The 13,352-nt window shown below is 51.3% G+C and overlaps 1 protein-coding gene across 1 annotated transcript in view; it reads left to right on the forward strand.

Moving 5' to 3' along the window:
• The first annotated feature begins 7,874 nt into the window (after window positions 1–7,874).
• A2ML1 (alpha-2-macroglobulin like 1) overlaps window positions 7,875–13,352 on the forward strand; it is a 29,602-nt gene continuing 24,124 nt past the window's right edge. Inside the window, exons 1-5 of the mRNA XM_024209312.2 lie at window positions 7,875–7,977; window positions 9,491–9,543; window positions 11,637–11,657; window positions 12,561–12,720; window positions 12,997–13,081. Of these exons, the coding sequence (XP_024065080.1) occupies window positions 7,962–7,977; window positions 9,491–9,543; window positions 11,637–11,657; window positions 12,561–12,720; window positions 12,997–13,081 (335 nt within the window). The 5' untranslated portion in view covers window positions 7,875–7,961. The remainder of the gene's footprint in view (window positions 7,978–9,490; window positions 9,544–11,636; window positions 11,658–12,560; window positions 12,721–12,996; window positions 13,082–13,352) is intronic.

Consider the following 13,352-nt stretch of genomic DNA (forward strand, 5'->3'; position numbering starts at 1 on the left):
AGCTGGCCAAACAACCTGTTCTATACTTCATATTTTTGGGCCTAACATATATTTCCACACACACCCAATGTTTTCCATTCCCCCCCACCCAATATCTCACCGAGTCAAGAACGCTTTGTAGTGGCTGGGAGCTGCGGGGTCCCTGCCCCCCCACGCAAGGCTGTTGCCCTTCACTGGAACCCTGAGGAGGGCCCCCTGAGGAGGCTGTCACTGAACCCTGCAGGGGGATCCTGAGGAGGCTGTTGCCTGTCACTGGAACCCTGCCGGGGCCCCGCTGGCTGCCAGCTCCATTCCCGCAGAGGTGCAGAGATGAGCGCTGGACCGGGAGGACAGGCTGGAATGGCTTTCATGGCACCAGGGACCAGGGAGGACTCCCGGTCCAGCCTTGTCTTGCCTTCCAGCCACTGCACGTGCCAGGAATGAAACCGGGCACAGGGAAGGAGCAGGAGCATGTGCACCAGCAGTCAGGGTGGGACAGGGGATGGGACAGGTGGACATTGGTGCTCAGGGCACCAGCTGCCAAGGAGGATGGGGGCACAAAGTGCCAGGCACTAGCTGCCGGGGGGGGGGGGGGTCCCACAGGGCACCAGCTGCCAAAGAACTGCCAAAAGAATGGCAGTAGGAACTACCAGTACACTACTTCCCAGCCTGATCCCCCCACCCCCATACCTCCACAAGTCTCAGTAGTTCCTTTTACTCCCCCTGCTATTCCTCTTCCCTCCCACCATTCACAGAAAGCTCTCCATGGCCCATTCAGCATTTGCCACTCATGAATCACACAGGGAAAGGCACCAGCCAGATCCCCCCAGCTCCCGGCACTGTACCTCAGGAATATACCCTCTTGCACTGCTCAAGACAAGCAATGCAAATTTATTGATTGGTTCACCACTTCATTGAATGAAAGTGGATATACACCAGCCTTTGGAAACCTGAGCAGATTACCAAACACTTCAGGCAAACTCACTGGTAAAGATAAACAGTTGAACAAATGTATTGACTACAAAAGATAGTTTTTAAGTGATTATAAGTGATAGGGAAAAGTAAGAGTTAGTTACCAAAAGAAAATAAAACATAAGCAGGCAGTCTAAACTCTCAACCCTATTAGACTGGGTAACATCTAGATTAAGCAGCTTTTCTCGCCCCTCTAGATATTGCAGTCCTTAATATACAGGTTTGTCCCTTAAACCTGGGCCAGCCTCTTCTGTTGGAGGTTGGTTTGTTCATTACCCATGATGTCATTTGTCTCCCTCCCATGTCACTGGCTTTTCTTTCCCTGCAGTGTTCCCTTCTAAGTGGGCTCTTAATTTAATCATGTTTCTAGGATTTTGGTACCTCAGGGTCTGGAAAGGTGGGGGTTTAGGGAGATCCTGAATATTGGCTGGCCCTTTGGGGAGCTGTCTCCCAACCCCAGGACTCTACATATGCAAAAAATCCAGCTCCCTTTTTGGGGTTACCCTGTGTTTCCTCCTCCCAGCACTGAGTCATTCCCTGGCCCCTTTTCCTTGAGGGCTGTGGTCTGTGCTCTCTGTGTGTTTACCCTTTGATCAGATGCACCTTTTTCCAGCAGCTTTCCCATAACTGCTTTCTGTGTCTAACCAGTGTGGGGAAAAACACCTCCCTTCTGTCAGTCAGGTCATTTTTGTGGTTGTCAAGCAATCTTGGAGTTGTAGATGTGTGTACATTATGTCATGAAGGCCAAAACTATAACTGGGTTCAGAAAACAATTATATAAATTCCTGGAGGATAAGTCCATCAACGTCCAGGGATGCAACCCCATGTTCTAGGTGTCCCTAGCCTCTGACAGCCAGAAGCTGGGAGTGGAAGACAGGGGATCACTAGATGACTGCCTGTACTGTTCATTCCCTCTGAAGCACCTGGCACTGGTCACTGTTGGAAGACAGGATACTGGGCTAGATGGGCCATTGATCTGAACCAGTAAGGCCAGTCTTATGTTCAGTAAAAATTACAGTAGATATTTGCCTTTGAGAAGAATTTACTATGAGATAGTATACTGCCCTTAGTGAATACTTTGGAACCAAGTTCTACATACCAGCCATGACATGTGAAAAAGCACTAAGGGCTGGATTGAGAGGCAAAATAACAGTTGAGAAAGGCAATCCCCGTTGGTGGATCAAATGAAAATGAAGAAGTTTTAATACCAGGCCAGGAAATCAGTCAGACTGGAAGTCATATGAGCCAACAAATCAACATGCACTATGAAAAGGAAAAGGAAAATTTGGAATTAAAAATTAAAAATCACTGTAAAAACATATGAAGTGCTGTACTAAAACCACAGATGATTATTTGCTATTAAAATATTAAATAGCACCATGACATCCCTATGCACAATGTTGACAAAGGTAAATGATGAAGTGCTAAAAGTAATAAGAATAATAAATACATATTTTAAAAAGTAAACAGTTGGAAAGAGCAAGACAAATTTTAAAATGGATTGCAAGAAAGGGAGTGCAATTCAGGGAATCACAGCAGCAGCAAAGACAAATTTGTGAACTGCTAGGAGACTTTATGCAGACATATAAACTGATGAGGGAATCTTTAAAATACAAAAATGTGTCACACATAGGTTATTTTGGGAGGGGGGTGTAAAATATTTCACTGAATCAAGTCTCCTTTAGCACCTCAGGACATTATATGTGAAAGGAAAGAGCTGCTGTGTCTAGGCACTAGGATGCCTTTAAGGACACAAACCCTGGGAAGCAGGTGCTGAGAAGTACTGTCTCGTGAGAGGGGAAATAAAAAAGCCCCTCTGCCCTCCACCCTATGTCTGTAAACATGGAAGATGGCTCATCCCACTAGGGTAACTGTTATCCCCTCTGTGCATCCTTGTGCCAGGGATTTGCCCTCTACCAGCGCCTGGCAGTGCCTAGGGTTGCCAACTTTCTAATTGCACAATCCAAACACCCCTGCCCTGCTCCTTCTTCAAATCCCCGCCCCTGCCTCGTCCCTTCTCCAAGGCCCTGCCCCCACTCCCTCCATCCTCCCTCCCTCCATCGCTTGCTCTCCTCCCCCCCCCCCCCCCCACTTTCACCTGTCTGGGGCAGGGGGTGGGGGTGTGGGGGGGGGGTGAGGACTCCAGCTGGTGGTGCAGGCTCTGGGGTGGGGCCAGGGATTAAGGTTTTGGGGTGCAGAAGGAGAATCCGAGCTGGGGCTGAGGGGTTTGGAGTGCAGAAGGGGGTGAGGGCTCCGGCTGGGGGTGTGGACTCTGGGGTGGGGCCGGGGATGAGGGGTTTTGGGTGAAGGAGGGGGCTGGGGCAGGGTGTTGGGGGAGTGTGGGCTCCAGGAGAGAGTTTGGGTGCGGGAGGGGACTCTGGGCTGGGGCAGAGGTTTGGGGTGTGGGAGAGTGCATGGGGTGCGGGGTCCCAGCAGTGCTTACCACAGCTCCCAGGAAGTGGCTGCCAGGTCCCTGCAGCCCCTAGATGCATGGGCGGCCAGGGAGGCTCTGTGCGCTGCCCTCACCCCCTCAGGCGCCGCCCCACAGCTCCCATTGGTTGCGGTTCCAGGCCAATGGAAGCTGTGGAGCTAGGGGCTGCAGGGACCTGGCGGACGCTTTCTGGAGTTGCGTGGAACTAGGGCAGGCAGGAAGCCTGCCTTAGCCCCGGGCCCCCGCTGCGCCGCCGACCGGACTTTTAATGGCCCAGTCGGTGGTGCCAACCGGAGCTGCCAGGGTCCCTTTTTGACCGGGTGTTCTAGTCAAAAACTGGATGCCTGGCAACCTTAGCAGTTCCTCACCCCTGGGCTTAACCCCAGCTCCTACCCCATTCCCTGATTTTGCCCCCTCGGCCTCTCTCCTTGCCCCCTGCCTCCTGCACAGACTTTGCCCATCCCCCCCTCCGATTTGCCCCTCTTTGCCCCCTTTTAGCCCCTGTAAACAGCAGGCAGCAGATTTTAATCACAAGTGAGGGCAAAGCAAGGGCAGTGTCTTTAAAAGATGTTACTGAGCATGCTTAGTCCATAAGTGCTTGTTCAGTACAAGCCAAGCAGCAAATTCTGTCTGGTAGCAGTTTTTGACATTACAGCTGTCTCCTGTGCCTACTGAGTTATGGCTCTCAGCAGGGCAGAAATCAGTGGTGCTGTCCCTGGGGCTGGAATTGTGCTCTGAGGAACAGCAGCCTTAGGGGTGTGCAGATGTTCCAACCAGGCCCTTAATGTGTAAAGGAGAAGAAAGAAAAGTGGGAAATGAGCGAGGCAAGGTGAAGAGAGGAAAGGGGTAAAAGAGGGGAATGAGAGGAATGAGCAGTGAGGAGAGAAAGCAGAAGAGCACAGTAGGGAGAAATTATGTCCTACATCCAGCCAGAAATGGCTCCCATTGTCCAATTTCATCCCATTGAAGGGAGGAGGAAGAGAGGAGGGAATGAAAGAGGGAATTATGGAACAGAAAAGGGAGAGGGAGTATGGAGAAGAGAATGACAGTCCCTCCACAAAAGAATAAATGGACACAAATCGGACATCAGGAATGGTAACATACAAAAGCCAGTAAGTGAACACTTCAATCTCCCTGGTCATTCTATTACAGATTTAAAAGTCACTATCATTGAACAAAAAAACTTCAGAAACAGACTTCAAAGAGAAACAGCAGAACTAAAATTCATTTGCAAATTTTAACACCATTAATCTGGGTTTGAATAGGGACTGGGAGTGGCTGGCTCATTAGAGAAGCAGCTTTTCCTCTCCTGGAATTGACACCTCCTCATCTATTATTGGGAGTGGACTACATCCACCCTGATTGAATTGGCCCTGTCAACACTGGTTCTCCACTTGCGAAGTAACTCCCTGCTCTCCATGTGTCAGTATATAATGCCTGCATCTGTAACTTTCACTCTATGCATCTGAAGAAGTGAGGTTTTTACCCACGAAAGCTTATGCCCAAATAAATCTGTTAGTTTTTAAGGTGCCACCAGACTCCTTGTTGTTTTTGTAGATACAGACTAAAATGGCTACCCCCTGATATTTGATACCAACACTCAGTTCATGTTTGGAAGGTGTTCTTCACAACCATGAGGGCTAGAGGCTTAATTTTTTTAAGGAAGGCTGAGATTCTGGAACACAACTATGTGGCAACTTGAAAAGCCCTCCATAAGTATGCAGCTGTTTGTTAGGCTGCATAATTGTATGATAAGCGGTCCTGAAAACACCATGTCTTGTTGTTACGTAAATTAAATTAACAAGCATAGAATCGTAGAACTGGAAGAGACCTCGAGAGGTCATCTAGTCCAGTCCCCTGCACTCATGGCAGGACTAAGTATTATCTAGACCAGTGGTCTCCAAAGAGGATCCTTGGGGGGGTACGCGGCAGGAGGATCGCTTTTTTTAATTGCTTCGGCAGTTCGGGCGGGAGTCCGAGCGGCTTTTTTTGTTTTGTTTTTTGTTTTTTGTTTGTTTGCAACAGTGTTACTGTTGACTCATATTTAGCTTGTGATCCAGTGTGGCCCCCAGATCCCTTTCTGCAGTACTCCTTCCTAGGCAGTCATTTTCCATTTTGTATGTGTGCAACTGATTGTTCCTTCTTAAGTGGAGTACTTCAGACCATTTCTCCAGTGTGTCCAGATCATTTTGAATTTTAATCCTATCCTCCAAAGCATTTGCAACCCCTCCCAGCTTGGTATCGTCCGCAAACTCTAAGTGTACTCTCTGTCATTATCTAAATCATTGATGAAGATATTGAAGAGATCCGGACCCAGGACTGATCCCAGTGGACCTCACTTGATATACACCCACTTCATGTATGGGGGGCAATGAGGAAGTTGAATGAAACCATTTTATTTTCGTGTGTGTGTGTATATGTTCTCCTTGTTGCCCAAAGACAGCCCCAAAATTCAGTTCTAGAAGCCTGCAAGCAGGATCCTCGCTAGTTGTGCAGAGCAGTGCACTGACAGGGTGTGCACACACATTCACTAACAGGTGTGGTTAATGAGCAAGTCCAGTAATAATAAGGCCCCCAGGGAAAGGGTTTTATTATAAACAAACTCTCTGGGTGGTGGTGGTAAATGATAGATAAGAAAGCTGGGCAATGGGCTCATGGTCATGTGCCCATTGAGTCAGCTCTAGTTAACCCCCCCCCCCCCAATGAATACAAGGAGAGAGCAATGGTACTGGTTTGCAGCAGTGCAAGACTGGCAGAGCACAATCACTGAAGAGCAAGCTGTTACTCTTGGTCTCTTATCCCCTAGGGTAACCAGACAGAAAGTGTGAAAAATCAGGACAGGGGGGGTGGGTGGGTGGGGGGGTAATAGGAGCCTATATAAGAAAGACCCAAAAATCAGGATATCTGGTCACCCTATTTCCCCCCCCCCTCCCCCCACTCATTAATGCAGAGTAATTGAAGTGTAATGGTCTCTGGGAGGAAGGCAACGCATGATGTTGATGTCACTGGAAGGGTGGAGCTGGGCTGTCTGGGGCATTTAATGAAGTAGGTATTGTGTTGATTATTAGTGCTCACAGATTCCCTTTGTGTCTTCCTCCTCTTCCCACCTCATGCCTGGCAGCTCCCAGCACATGCCCTAGTATTTGATACTGCTCTAGGTGTGTGTAGGGTTACCATATTTCAACACTGAAAAAAGAGGACACTCCACGGGGGCCCTGGCCCTGCCCCAACTCCACTCTGCCCCCTCCTCTGAGCACCCTGCATTCCCCCTCCTCCCTCCGCTCTGATCTTGGCTGGGGGTTGCTAAGTGCTTCCCTGCTCCCCACTCGCCCTGCAGCCCCTGCACCCCCCACCCCTGCAGCCTCTGAGTCCCCTGCTCCCCACTCGCCCTGCAGCCCCTGCACCGCCCTGCAGCCCCTGCAGCCTCTATGCCCCTGCCTACCCTGCTCCCCACTCGCCCTGTGGCCCCCTGCCCCTGCAGCCTCTGTGCCCCCTGCCGCCTCTGTGCCCCCCGCCTGCCCTGTTCCCCCGCTCACCCGGCAGCCTCTGCCTGGCAGGGGCTTCAGACGCTCAGCGGCGACCGGGGCAGCGCGGGTCCCTGCAGCCCCGGCTGCAGCCTCCTTCCTGCTGCCGCCGCCAAGCACATTCCCCGGCCTGTTGTCCCCGCCGGAAACAGCTCCCGCGGCGCCGGGCAACGGGGCCACAGGAAGGGTCCCCCAGTGGCCAGGGGGTCCCCACCCGCGAGGGAAGCCTGAGCCCCCCCCAGCTTGAGCTCGCTACAATGTAGCCGGGGTGGCTGGGCTGCGCTGTGGACCCGGCGGATCGTGCTGGGGCTGGGCGGACCCTGGCTTATGCCTCCCTATTTCCCTGGACATGTCCGGCTTTTTGGAAATTCCCCCCGGATGGGGATTTGAGCACCAAAAAGCCGGACATGTCCGGGGAAATCCGGACGTATGGTAACCCTAGGTGTGTGTTCATTTTGATGCTTGGTGAAGGAGCCACAGGCTGGTAACTATTGTCCTGTCCATTGAACAATGACAAAGGCGAAATCTGTGCAGCTAATGGCTCTAGTGAAGCCCTAACTCAGCACATCTTTAATTTGATAAATACTTTTCACCCAGCAATAACCTGAGGGAGATAGCTGGAGCCCACTTTCACCAGCTTCTTGACACGTCCACAGTATGTAACAAATCTATATGCAGCACCTAGGAGCCACAACTACCATATAAGTTACACTCTCATGTGTGTTTTGGAGCTGAAGGAGCTCCAAGAACACAGACCTCTTCAGCTAAAGGAGAAATCACTCAGCTGGCTGCAGAAGTAGGTTCCTTATCTCCTCTGTGGATTACTCACTAGGGGGCAATGTGATCATTAATTTCCTCCTCCAAGGATTGTGCCTAATTCTCCTAATGTTGTTTCCTGTGTACCCCAGGTCCCACCTCCTTCAGGGGGCACTGAGGAAGTCGCTACCATTCAGCTGTCTGGAGGTGGGGGCAAGAGCAAGATAGCTGAGAAGAAACAAGTCCTGATTCAGAGGGCCAGCAACAGCACTTTTGTGCAGACTGACAAGCCCATCTATATGCCAGGACAGTTGGGTAAGAAGGGATCTGCCCTGAGGGATTTCCTTTCTCTGTGTTTGTGTGCATGCAGATGTGCCATTGGGTGTGTGTATATGTTCCTAGAGAGGTGCAGTTGTAAGCATTTTTTCTTTGCGTTAGTGAAAATGAGCATAACTTGCAGATGAGAATGTTGTTTGTATGCACTCGTGTTTGCAGGGGCATGGGCAAGTGGTTTTTGGTGCATATGTGTTTGCAGATGTACACTTCAGGTGCATATGGCGAGGTATTTGTCTACAAGCCGGACATAAGCAGTGTTTATCCTCAGGTGAGTACACGTATGCAGGTCTATTCATGCCTAGAGGTTGGCGTGTGCAGAGGTCTGCAAGTGTTATGAGTGCATGGTAGCTGAAGGGCTGTGTATGTTTCTGCACCAGTGTGCACATGTGAGTTTGTAAGTGTACACCTGTCTGGAGATGTTCCTTCCCAGATGTTGGGGTGAGTAAGCCAATGCCAATGTATCTGCTGGTGTGTGCAACTAGTCTAGAATTCTTCCTTTCCAGTGAGCTCCCTCAGAAGCTGCGCAGCGATCGGCAGAGCTACGGCCTGTTTAGGGGGAGGTGGTTTTTTTCTCTCTCCCCTTTCACAACCCCTGACAAATGGATTATTTTTCTTAAAAGGTCTCTCAGGCTCCTCCCACACAGCCAAAATAAACTCATCCCATTTCACACAGAAAACCCTTGTTGCCTTTCAGCTTCATCTCTTCAGAACCCTGTAAAACAGTTGAAGTGGAAACGTCAGACCTGTGGTTCTCAACTTTTTTATTAAAACCCAGGAACCCCTAAACTTAAATAGACAAACCTGCAGACCCCCAACCAGAGGTGATTGGGGGGGAGCACACAGGGTCACACCCCCCGCCACCCTCCCTGGTTTCTGCCTTCCATTGGCTGTGCTCCCTGCAGTGCTGATGTAGCAGGGCAGAGGAGTGGTGTCTCCTTGTCTAGCTGCTACCTGCTCATGGAGTCAATGGCTGTGAGGCAACTCCTTCTGGTGGCAGGGGGAGATCTCTCTTCTGCAGTGATGGTGCAATTTTGGGTTGCCTCCCCCCCCCCCCAATCCAGACCAGCTCAGTGGCCCGCTGAGGTGAGTCAGGGGGGTGGAGGTGGCACTCCATCCTGGAGCCCCATCGCGTGAGGTTGAAGCTTGACCCCGAGCCCTGACACCCGAGGCTGAAGCTTGGTCCTTGGTGGACCCCCTGAAACCTGGTTGTAGACCCTGGTTGAGAACCAGTGCACTAGAGCCACCTCCACACCACACTTCCCCAAATACCTGCTGAGTTCTTTTTCTCCTAGCTACATATTTTTTCCCCCATCCCTGTCTTCAAAGCCTGTCAAGCCCTCAAATACTTAATGCCTCAGAAACTATGAGGCTTCAGGGAACATGTTGAAATGATGCCTTGAACCTGTGTATGCAGCCGGGATTGGGGGGAGAGGCTTGGATCCTCACATGAAGATTAGTCTAAAGGCATTTTATTTGTTTTTTCCCATTACAGTGAGGTTTCGAATTGTCACTTTGAACAGCAGTTTCATCCCACTGAATGATAAGGTGAGAAATGTGGCAGGGGAAGCGGAGAGAGGGAGATAAGCTCTCCCCACACACTACCTTCTTTCTTTGCTTCTGCCCTGGGGGCAGAGGGCTTTATACCTCAGGAGTACCAATCTGGGATCTCTCAGCAGCTGCAAGAGTTTGAATTTTCAGAAGGGATCTGGGATTTCCCCTTTGGTTAAACTCCCTTCCAGTTGTAACCCAGCCCTGGCCCAGATCCAAACCAGAATCAGGTGGCTTCTGAGAGCTGCCAGCACTGAGCTGCCTACTGCAGCCTGGCCACCTCATTCCCCTGAGGTATGGGGAGCTACTTCAGGAAATCGAACTGTAACAAATATGGTGGTGTCCTGTAATATCCTGGATAAACCTTATGGAATTAAGTTAAACCTTACTGAATTTAAGTTTAATATCTGGGGGGTCTATTGTATTAAATGACTGGTTTATGTATCCCTGTGAGCCCTGGATTATGTATTTCCATGGGAAGGGTAAATACAGCCTCTCCAGGAGCTGGGAACAGTGGGGGGTGCTTAGGCAAATTCATTCTGGCTGTCACCCCTCCAGAGAAGTGCCACCACCTGCAGAGGCTCACATGTGCTAGCTCAAGCTGGATTATGCAGAGACCAGCAGACAATGAAAGGATTGGGGATAGTTTAAACTCAGGCTATTTGACTCAGGGCCTTCTTTCTGCTCCAGCACACGACAGGATCTCCTTTCCAAGGGGGGCCCCTATCCTTAGGGAAGGGTTGGAAGGACTTTGGCGTATCATGGCCCCCATAAGGCTGGGTTCTTGTGCTGAGCAAAGGGTGTTAGGAACTTGAAGCTACAGGGAAACCCCGGCGTGGGGTTTTGAAGGACTGGTCTCCAACAAGGGCTCTGGCAGGAGTTGGGGGTGAACTCTGCTTAGTTTATTAACATGCAGGTAGGTTCTTTTGTTTTCTCTGTAATACTTTCAGTATAAAATGTGCTTGCTTAGAAAAAGCTGTGTAGTAGATTAACTGTGGTAATTACACTCTAGTCTAAAGAGAAGGTAAAACAGGCCTGATTAGGCAGTCTCTTTGCTGGGGATATCACAGTGTAGGCAGGGAACTGTTCAGCCTGGAAACAACCTGCTCAGGAGCAAGAGAGAAAGAAGTGTCTCTCTCCCCAAGAGCGGTGACAGCCGGGGGGCCAGAAGGCTAGAGTGGGGTGCTCTTGCTGGACCATAGAGAGGGAACAGGGGAAGCTGCTCTGAGCTGTGACACAACTACCTTCCCTGAAGCTGCCTAGGAAATTGTTTAAGAGCTATTAGCATAAAACTAGAACAGGGAAAAGCAGCCAGCCAAGCTGAGGAAGGCGCACAAGGCTCCTCCAATGCTGCCAAATGGAACTCTTCCTCCTGCAACCTCCCCTGGGGGCTGTGGGAGGTGTTGAGGCAACTTTGGAAGTTTGAAAAGGGGGTGGGGATCATTAGCTGAATACTTTCAAGCCTTGTAAGGAACAAGAGAGGTTGATCTGAGCTCACATTGCTGGGAGGCACAGGCACTGACTTTCTAATGTGCCAGCACCCCACACTGCTCCAGGCTGCTTTCCACCCCCGCTCTGTTCCACCCTTCCTCCGAGCAGGCCCTGCCCTTGCTCCTTCCCTCCTCCCAGCACCTCGTGTATGGCGCTGAATAGCTGATCACTGGCACGTGGGAGGTGCTGGGGGGAGGGGGAGGCGCTGATTGTTGGGATGGAGCTGATCGGAGGGGCTGCCGGTGGGTGCTGAGCACCTACTGGTTTTTCTCCCCCCCCCCCCACCATGGGTGCTCCAGCTCCGGAGCACACACGTAGTTGGTGCCTATGCTTGGAGGGTCCTGTTGTTAATGTAACAAAACATGTGCCATATGTTGCACACTGTGGTCACTCAGAACTTCATGGCAACAGCAGGGCTAGAACTCAGATGCTCCTGCTGTGAATGCCCAGGCCCTGAGCACAATCTGATGGAGTTAAGAGTAGGGACGGATTTGGCCTCAGCTCTCAGGGTGGAGGAGATCCTAGCCTGTGCAGCAGTTCTGTTCCCCGCAATAGTGCAGCGATCACTAATGGGAATTCTGTCTGGTTTTCTCTTTCAGTACCTGCTGGTGGAGCTGAAGGTCAGTGGCCCCCATATGCATACTGAGATGCCTCTGTTCTCCATTCCATTCCTTTCCCTTCACACACACACATGAGAGATCAAGACTGTGACTCACTCAGGTCTCCTGCACCCACGCCTGGAGGGTAGCTGGCCTTGTTCCTGCAGCTCTCGGCTGTGAGAAGCGTGCATTGGAACTATGGTCTCCTGTGCAGCAGTACACTGTAGTAACCTGCAGGGGGTGTCAGACTGGACCCCCTCACTATTCCCATCTTCCCACCAGCACCGACAGAGACTAGAAACAGGATCTCCCTCACAGCAGCAGAGATTGCTAATCTCTAGGGAAATGGAGCCTGGGGGATCCTGGCTTCTCCAGCAGCTCCTGCTGCCCAGGGGGAATTCCCAGACTGGGGCTGACAATCCAGCCTCAGTCTCCCACCCTGCAGTGCAGAGCACTAACCTGTTGGGGTCGCCTAGCCCCGCCTCCACAGCTTCCTCAGCTCCTACCAGCCCATGGAGAGCCGGAGACCAGGACAGGGAATCAAACTCCGGTCACGCACAGTAAAGAACAGTGCGAACTGTAGGGCACCCAGAGCCCAGTGTCAGCAGCAATTCTAGCCCCTGCCAGCTCCAGGAGAGTGAGACCGAGCCAGGTCTCCCACCTAGCAGTGCAGAGCACTACCCCTAGGGCACAGAGTTCAGCCTCTGCAGTGCTCACAGCCTGTACTGGCCCCTGAAGAGCAAGAGACCAGGCCTGGAGCCCTGGTCTCCTGCCTGGTCATGCAGCGCACCACCAACCTTCAGAGGTGCTGGGCCCAGCTTCTGTAGCACTCCCAGCCCCTGTCTTCCCAAGGGCTGGGCTGCATGGGGAGTAAAACAGGGAGGATGGGCTGCATTTTAATTCTGTTTCTGTCCGTGGCATCAGGATCCTGAGAATAACCGGATTGGCCAGTGGCTTAATGTGAAACCAGCGCGAGGCATTGTGCAGTTGTCCTTCCAGCTGGCAGCCGAACCGCCCCTGGGAACATACACCATCAACGTGGACAGTGGGAAGGCCTACAGCATCTTCAGTGTGGAGGAGTACGGTATGGAGGGGAGAGCAGCAGGAGCACTCCGCTCTCTGACAGTCCCAGGGGAATCCCAGCCTGAGGAAGCCCTCTCCCTATCCAACCCTGACACAGACTCTGCAAGCGAACGCTTGCCTTAGAGAGGACACCCCCCTCCCTTCTCTCCAGGGGAATGCTGTCTCTGGGAGTGCTGCACCCCCACAACACGCAGACACACACTGCTCCCTGAGCTGGGTGACAGTCAGCCAACCTGTTCCTTTCTTAACTTCTTGCATCCTATTTCTCCCTCTCCAGTGCTGCCCAAATTCAAAGTGGTTGTGGCTGAGCCCACTCAGATCTTCACATCGGATACATCTTTTCCACTGAAAGTTTGTGGCAAGTACGTTTCACAGGGCTCTTGTGATGGGAGCGCACAGTTAACGTGCAAATGTATCCGCTCATCTAGCTCAATGGATGGACGGGATTAGCTTTGTGTTTCTGAGAGGGTCTGCGTTGTAATAAGGATTTTCAGGAAAAAATGAATGCATTTACAGTGGCTCTCAACTCTTCTTCCACGTGGAAGTCTGTCCATTCTGCAGCTTCCTCAAAACACTATTTAGTTAGTTATCAGAGTAGCAGCCGTGTTAGTCTGTATCTGCAAAAAGAACAGG

This window comes from Terrapene carolina, unplaced genomic scaffold (assembly GCF_002925995.2).
Source record: "Terrapene carolina triunguis isolate 2854851 unplaced genomic scaffold, T_m_triunguis-2.0 Scaffold112, whole genome shotgun sequence".
Classification (NCBI taxonomy): domain Eukaryota; kingdom Metazoa; phylum Chordata; order Testudines; family Emydidae; genus Terrapene; species Terrapene triunguis.